Source organism: Bubalus bubalis, chromosome 7 (assembly GCF_019923935.1).
Source record: "Bubalus bubalis isolate 160015118507 breed Murrah chromosome 7, NDDB_SH_1, whole genome shotgun sequence".
NCBI lineage: Eukaryota > Metazoa > Chordata > Mammalia > Artiodactyla > Bovidae > Bubalus > Bubalus bubalis.
The window spans coordinates 58,939,464-58,954,664 of record NC_059163.1 but is presented as its reverse complement, the minus strand read 5'-3'; the positions used below and the strand labels follow the sequence as shown (position 1 = coordinate 58,954,664).

General features: G+C 37.5%; 1 protein-coding gene across 3 annotated transcripts in view; it reads left to right on the top strand.

The window, feature by feature from the left end:
• The window catches only part of WDR19 (WD repeat domain 19), an 81,045-nt gene that overhangs the window by 40,148 nt on the left and 25,696 nt on the right, over window positions 1–15,201 (top strand). For all 3 annotated transcript variants that reach the window (XM_006066133.4, XM_006066134.4, XM_025290152.3), the window contains 8 exons: window positions 2,183–2,292; window positions 6,360–6,417; window positions 9,026–9,166; window positions 9,247–9,329; window positions 9,809–9,892; window positions 11,116–11,262; window positions 11,585–11,709; window positions 13,643–13,755. In XM_006066133.4, coding sequence (XP_006066195.3) covers window positions 2,183–2,292; window positions 6,360–6,417; window positions 9,026–9,166; window positions 9,247–9,329; window positions 9,809–9,892; window positions 11,116–11,262; window positions 11,585–11,709; window positions 13,643–13,755 — 861 coding nt within the window. The remainder of the gene's footprint in view (window positions 1–2,182; window positions 2,293–6,359; window positions 6,418–9,025; window positions 9,167–9,246; window positions 9,330–9,808; window positions 9,893–11,115; window positions 11,263–11,584; window positions 11,710–13,642; window positions 13,756–15,201) is intronic.

Here is a 15,201-nt window from a genome sequence, read left to right as displayed (position 1 = left end):
CTTTAATGGTTTTTTATTATTTATTTTAAATGAAACAAAGATGAATATTTTAATGATAAAAGGAACAATTCACAAAGAAGATAGATATCATAAACCATTAGACACTTAACAAAGAAACAAAAGACATAGAGCAAAAATCAGAAGAAATAAAAGGGAAAAGAAGCAATATATAATCATAATGAGACATATTAACATTTCTCTGAGACTATTTTATCAAGTGCAGAAAAAAGAATAGGAGCATCTTGAATGATGTCATTAATAATTTAAATATAATAGATTTATATTTAATTAATTTATGTTAATCATATCCTGTGTGCTTGTGTGCTAAGTCACTTCAGTCATGTCCATCTCTTTGTGACCCACTGGACTGCACCTGCCAGGCTCCTCTGTCCATGGGATTCTCCAGGCAAGAATACTGGAGTGGGTTGTCATGCCCTCCTGCAGGGGATCTTCCAGACCCAGGGGTTGAACCCACATCTCTTATATCTCCTGCATTGGCAGGTGGGTTCTTTACCGCTAGTGCCACCTGGGAAGCCCTAATCATATCCTACACAAATATATTTAAAATTTTGTATCTCATATGTTATTAGATGTCCATAGGACATTTAGAAAAACTGGCGATTTCAAAAAGTAGAATTCTTTTTTGTGTGTGTGATTCAGTTATACATATACACGTTATTTCTGAAATTATTTTCCAGTATAGGTTATTACATCATTCTGTTCCCTGTGCTATACAGTAAACCTTTGTTGCTTGTTGCATATCTGTTTTTTTAATTTGGAAATCTAGCATTCTATTCATACTAAGAAAAACAAGTGGAATCAAAATGTCATTAATTTTTTAGTTAGACAAAAATTCATAAGTTTTTAAAAATATATATATATGTTTACAAAAGCTTTTCTACTATGCTTGATAAACACTTGAGAAAGAACATCCAGAAAAGAAAAGATGGAAAATTGGAAAACATAAACAAAATGAAATGGGAGCACTGAATATGAAATAGAAAAAAATGAAACAAACTAGATAAAAATGAAAGATCCTCGTATATTCCAGGTGTATTTATTTATTTTTAATTAATGTATTTATTTATTTTACTTTACACTATTTTATTGGTATTGCCATACATTGACTTGAATCCACCCTGAGTGTGCATGTGTTCCCCATCCTGAACCCTTCTCCCACCTCCCTCCCCATCCCATCCCTCTGGGTCATCCCGGTGCACCAGCCCCGAGCACCCTGTATCATGCATCAAACCTGGACTGGTCATTTGTTTCACATATGATATTACATGTTTCAATGCCATTCTCCCATAACATGGCTGTTCATTAGAAACGGGAGCTTTAGCAAAAAAAAAAAAAAGCAATACCTGGGCATTTGTACTTGTATTTTTCAAAAAAAATTCCAAGATAATTCTGATATGCATATGAATTTTAAAAAGTGATTACAGGTTTTTCTATTAAATGGTAGCTTTGGTGATAAAGAATTCTGTAATTTTTCTGTTGACCAATCATAATACAGTGGTATTAAGTAATAGTTACAAAATCACAATAGTAAAAAGATGTTTATCAGTTTTCACAATCTATAGCCAGACAAAAAATAAAAGATAATTACAATTTCAAGCCATAATGGGAACATGATTAACCTAACAATATAAAATAATTACATACAATTTTGGAATTGTGGAATTGTGTACCAGACACAGATAAAAGACCTCAGGAGCCAGGGAGAAAGACATATTCACATTTTATTTGTGTTTGCTACTATTCATCTTATGATACAGGTTCAGATTTTCTCAGAAAATAAGATCAATTCCTATAGTAAAGTATTTCTCAACTTTTTCTTTATTATCTCCCCTCTAAGAAGAAATACTAGTTTTAATTTAGTTGATTGAATTAATTTTAATTCAATGTAATTTTTTCCTATTGAGACAAATTAAATACTACAGAGAATAAGATTTTGTTTAGGATTGAGTTTTGGAGGGCCAGGGACCCTTGTAATAGCCACGGCCCTGGAATGCACAGGCTCAGTAGTGGTGGTTCGCCACTTAGGATCTTCCCGGACCAAACCCACGTCCCCTGCGTTGGCAGTGGTCCACTGAGCCATGGGGAGTGTAAAACCAGCACTGTATGGTAACTGTGCAGAATAATTTGCTATTTGAAATTCATATCTTTCTCTTTCTAATAGATGAGAAGGGATCTGCAGCACTGGGACAGCGCTCTACAATTGGCAAAACGATTAGCCCCAGACCAAATACCGTTTATATCAAAAGAATATGCTATTCAGCTTGAATTCACGTAAGTCCTCGTCTTTATATGTTTCAGTCAGTAACTAATTATTGAATATCTTCAGTTCTAAACTCCTATCCATTATAAGGCCATTGATTTAATAATTAAATACATGGATTTAATAGTGGCTTCTTAGGTGGAAAAAAACCCATATTAATTATACATCCAAAAATGTTTTATTCTAACTAATGATGTCTTATCCATGTATCTATCCACTCCCTTTCAGCATCAAAATCTCAGTTTGGGTCTAAGCCTTTTCCATATTTAGAATTGTTTTGAATTGAGAAATATTGTTTTGAAACACATTTGGCCAACAACAGTTACACATAGTGTCAAGGTGACTCTGCTTTTCTTAATCTACGATCATGACCTTGACCACTTTGAACACTTTGAGGATTTGCAGTGTGAATTCAAGGCATGGTGAAAGATACCAGGCTTTGTTCCACAATTCTCTTTGCTTCAACTTGTACTTCTGCTTTTTAAAATTGAATTGAACGTGGATAAAAATTCATCAGTTCATGTTGCAAATCAAGCCAGAAGCTTTTCAAGGTGAAGCTGCAGTGCTTGAGTAATAAGCCCTGCTGATGCATGATGAATATGCTTCACAGATCTTGCCTACCTTTGAAAATGCCATAATCTGTTCTGAGAGATTTAGAAATTTCTAGTGTTCTTAATTGCTGCTGCTGCTGCTGCTAAGTCACTTCAGTCGTGTCTAATTCTGTGCAACCCCATAGAGGGCAGCCCCCCAGGCTCCCCCATCCCTAGAATTCTCCAGGCAAGAACACTGGAGTGGGTTGCCATTTCCTTCTCCAATGCATGAAAGTGAAAAGTGAAAATGAAGTCGCTCAGTCGTATCCGACTCTTAGCAACCCCATGGACTGCAGCCCACAAGGGATTTTCCAGGCAAGAGTCCTGGAGTGGGGTGCCATTGCCTTCTCTGGTTCTTAATTGCCAGACGGTCTTGACTGTCAATAGTCTTAATTGATAGACTATACAGTTTTACTTCAGTCCTGCCTAAAAGTGTAATTTTAGAGGGATTTCCGGATCCAATTTGAAACTCCCATTCAGCTGTGGTTAATGTCACTAACGCAGATACCTGCAGAGACAAGCAATGAATCATTATTGACAAATAGAAGTTTGCAAGTATATGTAGTTGCAAGGACAACTACATCATAACTGGGTGATTTATTATAGGATATATTCCATTTTCAAAAATTATAAAATGGGAAAAACACTGCTTCTTGAACAAAGAAAATATGGTTCTAACATTAAAAATCATTTTTATGTAGTTCCATTTTATTTTCATATAGACTTTATAGTCATTGAGAATATTGACAGATAATAGTTGTAGAAATTACTCCATCAAAAAGTACTCTTTCATTTCTAACCAGGATACCTTATTTAAAAGTCCCCATTTTGCAAATAAAAGCTTTTTGGAGATTTTATTTCTTCTTAGTCGATCTTAATCTAAATTTATCACATTTCTGCCCCTTACAAAGTTAATCCAATATGTTGAAAAGAACAAATAGGAATCTTAGTGCATAACACAGGTGAGGAGGCCTCAGTGCCCTGGCCCTGCATCTCTGTCCTGAGAGTGACTGGGGCTGAGAGTAAAGAGAAGAGGGTCACTGCACTGGGAGATGACCCACCCTCCCCTGTCAGAGCACAAGCACTTGAGGAAGCTCTGGAACTATCCAGAAAACTTCCACTGTTCCTCCTTTCAGGAGAATCAGTCTTTGTAGCAAACCCTCAAAAGCTGTCTCATCACAGTTAGGTGAGCTGAGCCAGTTGAAAGTCTGATGTTATTGATAGTTTTTTAACCGTTTTTGCTCAACATGTGACTGTGAAGCCACCAGTTTCCATAGTTTTCACTGCTGTTTCTATGCTGACCCCTGGGTCCTGATCTAGGTATGCACCCCAACACCCAAATCAAGAGACTTACTCTTGTGAAAATTGTAACTAAGTAGGTACAGCTTATCACCATCCAGTACCCCGGTAGCTACCAGGTGCTGATTTTTAAAAAATATTTGTTTATTTGGCTGCACCAGGTCTGGTTGTGGCACGTGACCTCTCAGTTATGGCATGTGGGATCTAGTTTCCTGACCAGGGAGGGATTGAAGCCAGGACCCCTGCATTCAGAGTGTGATGTCTTAGCCCCTGGACCACCAGAGGAGTCCCACCAGCTGCTGATTTTGATTCTAAGGCCCTGGGCCTCTGCTCAGTTCCAACCGTCTGTTTCATTCTACAGCCAACACATTGATTAGATCAAAGAAGGACCCATCTGACATCTGTGGGAAGGATTCGCTCTCCAGTCTGACATTAGAATCATGAGCTAGAGCCACACGAGAGTTCCAAAATAATTAAATAAAGTACATGAACTAAAAATACCATAAAAATAAAGTGAGAGTTCCCAAGTCTCAGTTTAGCATCTCTTAATTGGGCTTGCTCAAGGAAAACCTCAGTTCCCGAAGAAGGAGCTATCAGGAGACATCTCTATCTGTGTTGATGTAATTGGGTCCAAATATTGGAAATTCCTGGGCTTCCTGGGTAGTTCAGCTGGTAAAGAATCCACCTGCAGTGCAGGAGACCCCAGTTTGATTCCTGGATCGGGAAGATGTCCTGGAGGAGGGATAGGCTACCCACTTCAGTATTTGGGGCTTCCCTGGTGGCTCAGATGGTAAAGAATCCGCCTGCAGTGCGGGAGACCTGGGTTCAATCACTGGGTTGGGAAGATCCCCTGGAGGAGGACATGGCAACCCACTCCAGTATTCTTGCCTGGAAAATCCCCATGGACAGAGGGGCCTGGAAGGCTACAGTCCATAGGATTGCAAAGAGTCGGACACGACTAAGCATAGCACGGCAACATTAGAAATCCCCACGTAGGAACACGGCCGACTGTGAGGCTCTGGGCTGTCCCACAAATTCCTTGTAACCAACAGATGAGGAAATTGAGTGAAGCTGAGGGAGGTTGACTGGTCTAAGCTGATTTCTCAGAGCTGATGATTCTGGAGGAGATGGTTTCTTAAAGGACAATGGATTTCCAGATAGATACTAAGCAATCACTGATCACTGATCCATTCTGTTTCAAGCAGTAAGAATGAATTGAGGTAATAAATATGACTTCTAGATACGCAGATCCATATTAGCATCCATCATGGGAAGAGGGAGTGGTATCATTTATATTCCCCGCTGTCTCAGTGGTAAAGAATCTGCCTGCCAATGCAGGAGACAGGAGACAAGAGTTCGATCCCTGAGTCAGGAACATCCCCTGGAGAAGAGAATGGCAACCCACTTCAGTATTCCTGCCTGGGAAATCCCATGGACAGAGGAGCCTGGCAGGCTACAGTCCATGGGGTTGCAGAGTCTTAGTGACTAAACAAACAACATGATACTTTTTATCAGAATAAGAATCAGGGCCCTTAATACTGTCATCCCCAGTATTTTCCTTAATTTCTACACATATTCTCTCAATACATATTGCACTTATAAATACTGTGTATTTGGGGAAAAAAAAAAAAACATTGCTTTTTATGGTCTCATGATTGTCTTTAGAACCCCAAAGGAAAGGAGGAAAGGAAAGTTTGTCGCACAGTCGTGTCTAACTCTTTGCGATCCCATGGACTGTAGCCCACCACATCCTCTCTGTCCAAGAAATTCTCCAGGCAAGAGTACTGGAGTGGGTTGCCATTCCCTTCTCCAGGGGATCTTCCCTACCCAGGGATCAAACCCGGCTCTCCTGCATTGCAGGCAGATTTCTTTACCAACTGAGTTACTAGGGAAGTCCCTTAGAACCCCAAAGGAGATAATTAAACAAAAGTGACCCCAAAATTTTAATGTAGCTCCCCAAAATGCCTAGCATACTACAAAGTTAGTACCTTACACTCTTAGCATAATCTACTTTAATACTTATTTTTAAAGTAGCAAAATAATGGCCTGCACTTCAAAGAATGCATGCATAAACATTGTGTATCGTCTTTCATGTGCTTAAGCAACTCAGTGACAGTTTATCTTTTAAATCTTGTATATGTAAACAAGATACTTAAGTGTGTATTAAAATTCACTCTCTTTTTTTTCAGAGGTGATTATGTAAATGCTTTGGCTCATTATGAGAAAGGAATAACAGGTGATAATAAGGTAACCTTGAATAAAGATAAGATATGCATAGTTATCTTTGAGTTTGTTGTTAGTTTCCTGTAAGAAATAATCTTATTTGCATTGTATTTATTTAGTATGAAGCAGGTGAGCCTTTTTTTTTCCGTTTATTAACAACTTTGCAAGGACATAGTTAAATCATTTTAAAACACTTTGAACTCTTGAAAACTGACATTGACAATATTTTTATCTGTCTGAAAAAGCTTTGTTTTCCATTGGACCCTAAATATGAGCTTTTTATTGAGGTTGGGAGTAAAATTTGTATCCCTTTCCACGTACAGGCTAGCTATGATTTTCATAAGGCTTTTCGTTTCACTCTTAAAATGTTTCAATAACCGCTTTAAAAGTGAATTCCCAGTCCATAAAGGTTTTTCTGCTATTTTACTGCTCATGCTGTATCTTTTATGATTAACCTGGTAAGCATATACTTTACCCACTATTCCAGTCCATTCTCTTGTCCCAGACCATCCCAGAATTTAACTCAAGAAGCTAAATTTTGCGATAAAAATTTGAGCGACTTCCCTTTCACTTTTCACTTTCATGCATTGGAGAAGGAAATGGCAACCCACTCCAGTGTTCTTGCCTGGAGAATCCCAGGGACAGGGGAGCCTGGTGGGCTGCCGTCTGTGGGGTCGCACAGAGTCGGACATGACTGAGCGACTTCACTTTCACTTTTCACTTTCATGCACTGGAGAAGGAAATGGCAACCCACTCCAGTGTTCTTGCCTGGAGAATCCCAGGGACGGGGGAGCCTGGTGGGCTGCCGTCTGTGGGGTCGCACAGAGTCGGACTGAAGCGACTTAGCAGCAGTAGCAGTAGCAGGTGATGTCAAGATTGAAAACCTTTTTATTTTCTGTTTTATATCTAGCCTTTTATTACAAAAGTGATAACAATGTCATTATAGTCAATTTGAAAAATCACCAAAGTCTGTTAACCTTACAAAGTGAGAGTTCAACGTTCTCTCCTCCAAGCACACTCCTTAATGATGACTACTGGTCATGATCTTGTATATTTCCATCCAGAATCTCTTCTAAGCATATAGATATGTACACAATAGGGGTTTTTACTAAAAATCATTCACTTCCATTCTCTCAGCAGAGATCAACTGAGAATCTGTTCTGTGAAAGAAAAACAGCATTTTGCCTTATGGTCTTTCCAAGTCAATACATATGAACATTTTAATTTTTTAAGAGCTTCTAAACTTTCATTGTTTGGATGTACCATGGTTTTTTCCATCCACTCCCTTGTTGAATTCAAATAACTATAATTATAGTTATTTGGGGGTTTGTTTCTATCAAATACACCATGGTGAATATTCTGCCTGGTGTTAATATATGTATCTTAGCTACTTAAGATAGTATATCTGCAGGCTGTATTCTCACAAGTGGGATTTCTACATCATAAAATGTGTGCTTTCAAATCTTTAAACTCCTAGATTGCTCTCCAAAAGAACTTATGGTAATTCATACAGCTGTGTATGAAAGTATTCATTTCCCCCATATTCTCTACACTACCAATCTCTACCAATTTGATCAGCATTAAAAAAAAAAGGGTATTTAATTTTATTTTCTGTGTGTTTGATTATTAGTGAAGCCAAGCGTGTTTTATTTATTTATTGGCCAATTGTATATTTTTAAAATTAATATGAATTGCCTAATTATATCCTTTGCTCGTTTATCTCAGAGTTTTGACAATTTCTTTGTTTGGCTGCATCTATTTTCGTTCATTCTTAACTGTGTTATTAAAATGCAGTCAGCACTAGCCACATGGGGCCATTTAAGTTATTTAAAATTAAATAAAATGTAAAACTCAGATCCTCTGTCACAAATAAGTAAAGGTTTTATGTTTCATCATGCCTAGTAGAGCAATCTTTAATTTGATAAATGTTTTTTCTCTTAATTTTATTCATAGCATAGCTATGTACCCAGTGTATTTCCTCCCACATAAAATTTTATACCAAGAAGACATACAAAGATATGCAAGGTATTATGACAAAGGTGCAGTAAAAATTTGGCCTTGAGCAGAAAAGATCTAGACTTCTAAAGAAAAGAATATGACTTTGTAACAGATGATTAAAAAAAAGATTCCATATTATTTCAGAATCTTGAGATTTGCCAGCAAAGACTATTGAAAGTAAACCATAACATTTAGACTCATTTTAGATTTAAATTGTTTGGCTGAAATACATCCTTTTTACAAGTGAACTTACTTAAAAGACAGAAAGAGACTCACAGAGAATGAACTTATGGTTGCCAGGGGAAAGACTGGGGGGACAGGATAGTTAGGGAGTCTGGGACAGACATGTATGCACTCCTGTACTTAAAATGGATAACCAGCAGGAATCTCCTGTGTAGCATGTGGAACTCTGCCCAGTGTTACGTGGCAGCCTGGATGGGAGGGGGATTTAGGGGAGAATGGATACACGTATATGTGTGGCTGAGTCTCTTTGCTGTTCACCTGAAACTATCACAACATTGTTACTCGGCTATATCCCAATACAAAATAAAAAGCTTTTAAGAAATTAATAAAAATAAAATACATCATTTTAAGCTAGGGTGTGCTTTGTTAGTTATTTGCCTTCTAATTTCAGGAACACGATGAGGTGTGCCTGGCTGGCGTGGCCCAAATGTCCATAAGAATGGGAGACATCCGCCGCGGGGTTAACCAAGCCCTCAAGCACCCCAGCAGGGTCCTTAAAAGAGACTGCGGAGCCATCCTGGAGAATATGAAGGTAGAGTTTCCTGGGAATACATATTTATGAGGTCTCATACACAATAAAACTAGTATTTTGATAATCTCATACTATTTTAGCAATTTTCAGAAGCGGCTCAACTGTATGAGAAAGGTCTCTACTACGACAAAGCAGCATCTGTGTACATCCGCTGTAAGAACTGGTAAGAATCTGCTGCAGAGTGTGTTCTGAGCAGGCGTGGAAATGAACGTGAGTAGATGCCCTCCCCTCTGGTTCTCTTGCTCCTCCTCCCAGCTGTGCAGCTTTTGCCTCTGTCTGGGTCTTCCCTCCATCGCCTGTTTTTCTTTATAGATAGATGAGTTCATTTTAATAGTTCTGTATCCAAAGAACAGCACATTTTCTTGGCTTAATATGAGGAAATAACCTGATCAGATAAATTACTAGAATAAAAAAGCCCTATTATTCACAGAGTCAATGAACTGGCCTTCATTTTCCCACAGAGGGTGGGCTGGCTGGGTCGGGGGCCGGAGAAAAAGCAATTAAATCTTTTAACTGTAGGGGCCAAGATTTTTTTAAGATCATGATAACTGTTTCTTGAATCCTAAAAATTAACATCTGATTGTAGGAAGCTACTTTTGGAGCAAATGTAGCGCTGACATTATTCTCAACCTACGTTTCTAGGGCAAAAGTTGGTGAGCTTCTCCCTCATGTTTCTTCTCCAAAGATTCACTTGCAGTACGCCAAAGCTAAAGAAGCAGATGGAAGGTTTGTACAATGTCTCAAGTTTACACAAATCTAAAAGGATGTTTTATAAAGTAATTGTTGATATCTGCAACCTTTAAGAAAGGCAAAAACAGAAAACATCTATTAAGTTTTCCCCATACTTTATATAGTTCATCCAGTCAGTCCTTTATGTATTTATATGTGGACTCCTATCTCATTTTTATTTGAAGGTTAAATACTAGAAGTTGAAATTTTGATATAATTATGGCATGAAAATGAAATTAGGCAATAGTCATTTTATTAAGGAAGATAACTTACAGAGGCAAAGAAAAGTGAAGAAACGTGAATTTCATGGCTGCTCTGTTTAAGCTGAAAAACAGTATTACAGTATAACAATGGATTATTGGTACTTTAAATAGACAAAGATTTTCTGGAACTTAATATAAGAAACTCAAATCCACCGGGAGGAAATGGGCTAAGAAGGAGTGCCAGAGGAAGAAATACAGTTATGAAATTATATTTTATACAGATACGAAAAAGTTCCATCTCACTAATGGTAATTAAATTAAAGCAACAGCATATCATTTTAACTTATATTGGGAAAAGATTTATTTTAAACTAATAACCATATTGTCAGAAAGCACTTGTTATGCATGACTAATAGGACTGTAAATTTCTAAAGTCTTTAGAAGGTTATTTAGCAATATGTATTCAGAGATTTTTAAAGGTTACTTCCTTCTACTTTTAGAAAAGTAACCTTAAGAAAGAGATACACACTAAATGTCTTATTGAAATAGAAAGAGCTAGAGAGCTCATAGAGACTGAACAGAAGTCTTGAGCTCCATCTAGAGGTCAATACACAATGATTTTATAGATTACTGTTGTATCTGTAATTGTGAAAAATTCCTGATTTTCTGTTTGCTAAAATAAGCCTGTATTACTGTTATAATCTTTCCTCTTTACAGAAGATATTTTACTGTTACAGAACAGTAAAATATTAAAAATTGTATATATATGATTCAGATGAGAAAACAGTTCATTTTTGGTATTTTACTGTTAGTTTATCAAACCTCTAAAAACAGCATATTTTAATGAAATGGTTCATGGTATTCTTTCTGATAAAAAACAAAGATGTGCAAGAAAAGTGAGCAACCACCATCAATTAAAAAAAAAAACAAAAAACAATATCCTAAGCATTTATTGACATTTTTCTCCCAAATGTGACAAGGTTGAGAAAGTTTGTTTGAACTAAGTATCTCTTATAGATACAAAGAAGCTGTTGTGGCTTATGAGAACGCAAAACAGTGGAACAGTGTGATCCGCATCTACCTGGACCACCTCAACAATCCAGAAAAGGCTGTCAGCATCGTCAGAGAGACCCAGTCCCTGGAAGGCGCCAAGATGGTAGCCAGGTGATGCAATGCGTTATTTTTGGACTTCCAAAAACTAGCCTTTAAAGAGAGCCCCCACTTCCCCTTGTCAAAAAAATCATTTCAAATGGAATATTTATTCTTTCTTTTCAAAATTATCTCTTCTGAGAGTTTAAATTCAAAGGCTGTTTGTTATGGTCAACATACGCGAGTATGTTTACCAAATGTAAACATATGGTGTAGAACTAGTTTACCCAATACGTTTTACTTTGGAATGGTTTCTCGGGCTTGAAAAAGATTTTATTTTGTGAATGACAGACTTCTCTTAAATGAGTCAAGCTAATTAAAGTACTCTTTGCTTTAGATTTTTTCTACAGCTCGGTGACTACGGGTCTGCCATCCAGTTTCTTGTTATATCCAAGTGCAATAATGAGGCTTTCACACTGGCTCAGCAACACAACAAAATGGAAATCTATGCAGACATTATTGGTAAATATCATTGTTTTCCCCAATTTCTCTTAAAGATTTTATCTGGTCTAATAATCAGACTGGCTACATCCACATGCACATGCACGCACACCATTTGTACACAGGCACACACACCATTCCATTTGTACACAGACACACATACAACCATATGTTACCTGTTAGGTTTCAAGATCCCTACTGTCACCTTCAAGGTGAGATGGACGTAAGACCACTTTGAAAAATTAAGGTGTTTCAGGTGACTTCCACGGAAGGCCAGATTTCCCAAATTCTCCTGCCAATCCACCAGTGGTAAAGGAAGGTTCCAAAACGAAAGTAATAGGAAAGGCAGAGTGACTTTTGAAAAAGTAATTGTGTTCATCAAATTTAAAAATTGAGTTGTAAATTAAGAATATAGGATGTGGTTTTTAAAGATTTTGAAAGTCCGAAAGAAAATTTTATATTCTGAGAATACCAGCTTATAGGTTATCTTCCCCTGTTTGTAATTATTCTTAGAACTTACTGAAATAACTTTCAGATTTTTCACTTCATGGGCCATATATAACATTATTTGTGGTGTGATTTTTCTCTTTTTTTTTTTACTGTGGTAAAATATACAAAACATTAATTTACCATTTTAATAATTTTTAAGTGCACAATTTGGTTGCGTGAAGTACATTCACGTTGTTGTACAACCGTCACCACATCTGTCTCCAGAACTTTTTCACCATCCTAAACTCTAACCATTAAACAATGGCCCCCATTCCCCTCACCTCCTGGCCTGGTAACACTGTCCTACTCTCAGTCTCTATGAATTTGACTATTCATGGGACCTTATATAAGTGGAATTATAATATTTGTCCTTTTATGTTATTTCATGTTTTAAAATTCAGAAAATGACCATAAGAAATGATGGTGGGATTCATAAGAAAATTTTTTTTCAGTCTTTAAGGGAAATGATAGGTAAAAGCATCTTGTAATATCTTCAGAAGTCATTCAGATAATTGGAAATATAAAGAGTTAAAGAAAAAAAGAAAGTACAGATAAAAGTCACATTATGATTATTAATGTTTAACATGGCTGATGACATTTCTGTCCTAACATTACAAGTCATCATTGCACTAAAGCATTTAAGTTTTTCTAATTTCATAAGGATGTGGCTTATCCGATACACACACACAAATACACACTCTAATCCCCAAACATAACACACACTTTCCTTCATCTTTCTTTACTCTCTTCTTTTATAAACTCTAAATCTGGCTTGGTCTGGAGATAAGGGCTGTTCATACTCTGGTGCCCTATTGGGCCTCCAACTCCCGTGAGTAAATGTGAAATGAATGTAAACAATGAATTGGAACTCCAGCAGCTTTGGGGTCTTCTGTGCTTAATATGTTTAAGCCTCAAACTGAAAGAACAACAGTAAAAAAGGAAAAACAGTAATTATCTTTAATAGCATCTATTATCCACTTGAGTATCATCTTCCCTGTCTGACAAATACACACAGACTATTGTTTAAACCAGGCATTGGAGAAACTGAGAAAGGAGATGGATTGCATGTGCATTATGGTTAACTTGGCTCCCAACTGTTTTGAAACCCTAGGGAAATCCTGGATTGTTCCTGTTGTTTTAGGAAATGAGATTGAAACTTTTAAAGAAAGATAAAAGTCCCTAAGGGTAATGTCAAACCATAACCTAGCTTCTCACAAAACCTCCTAGCTTCCTCTCCTGATTGCTGTTTAGAGAGAAAAGAAGGTGGAACGGTTGATCTGTGAGGTTATTATGGTGAATGTGTTTTGTGATGAAAAAGACACTGATAATAATATTTGCTGTTAAGTGATTTTAATTGCCTCTTTTTAGATTACCTGTTTTTAGATCTTGTTTTTGAATTAGCAATAAGAAGTAAACAGCTTATGCTCAGATATTTTACTCAATGAATTTCTGATTTCTGTTGTAGGTTCTGAAGATACCACTAATGAGGACTATCAAAGCATAGCCTTGTATTTTGAAGGAGAAAAAAGACATTTTCAGGCTGGAAAATTCTTCTTGCTGTGTGGCCAGTATTCACGAGTGAGTATTTGCAAAGAAAACATACTTTGGACTCCACAGGAATGATTAGGGGAAATGTGTTAAAACATAGTATGCTCCTAGACACCCAGCTTTGAAATCTGAAAGTCAACCTTGACATCTTCCACTCTCTCCCACACCCAGTCACCTCTCTCACAGCTGCCTTCGTAACCTCTCTCACAGCTCTCTCTTTTGTTCTTACCACCGTCCACATAATCCAGACCCGGGTCACCTCACTTTAGATTGTTTCCTATTTTCCTTGTTTTTACCTTCTCTCTCTATAAATCTTTCTTCGTTTTGTTCCCCAAATGGTACTGACTTTGACTGCCAAAGAACCCCTAAGGCAGAGTTACGGTGTTTAAGCAGGGGACGTAAACAAGTGAAACTGTGTAGTAAGGCTTGCTTAGTGAGTGAAGGGCCGGGACTGCTGGATGGCACCTCGTATGAAGGAAATGGCTGCTACTCACCCTCAAAAATGTGTTGCCATTCAGCAGTTTGGGCCTACTAGTTTCAGATTATAGGATTTTTCATAAACATAAGTCTGGGTCAGTGTTAAAATATAGGCCCGGATATTTGTATAACATCTCTCTGACCAAAGAAACAAGTCTGTGTGTGAACATGGCCTTCAGGCCACCAATTTGCTGTTCTGGCCCTTTGGTTCTTGAGTCTAAATTCCTTCGCTGGATTTTCCACGATTGATCAACCAGCCTGAACCTCGCAGAGTGGCATCTAGCTTTTTCCAGTGAAGAGTCCTACTATCCCACTAGCCTTTCCCATCCTTGTTCTCCACTGGGCTCCTCTCTGCCCTCTTCCCCACCTACCACAGACCTTTTCATCTTCATGTCCTTTTCCTCTGTGATACCTTCAAGAACATCCTTTCTTCCTCACACCAGCCATAAAACCAACAGGCTATACTGTTCATTTGTCAATTTAGTACTGACTTGCACACACTGCTATATTTAAAAATTTTAAATAGATAACCAACAAGGACATACTGTGTATAAATAAATTGGAAAGAAAATATTGCCATTTGTCTCTGAAGCCTTTATAGCCATAAATGTCGTCATAGTTGTGGTGGTATGGTGTTTAGGAATTAGACAACCGTGGTTTAAATAATTGCTTTTGGGGATTTCCCTGGTGATCCAGTGGTTAAGACTGCACCTTCCATTGCAGAGGGTGTGGGTTGGATCCCTGATCAGGAAGCTAAGATCCATGCCTTGTGGCCAAAAACCAAAACATGGGGGGGGTGAGGGGAAGAGGAACAGAAACAGTGTTGTAACAAATTCAGTGAAGACTTTAGAAGTGGTTCACATAAAAAAAAAAGAAAAAAACTTAAAAGAAAGATTGGCTCTTTGTATTATCATCACATCACATAGATCCCCCCAGTGAGACTGTACATGATACAAAAAGACAAGCTGCAGAATCCCCTTAACTGGTATCTTCCTCAGC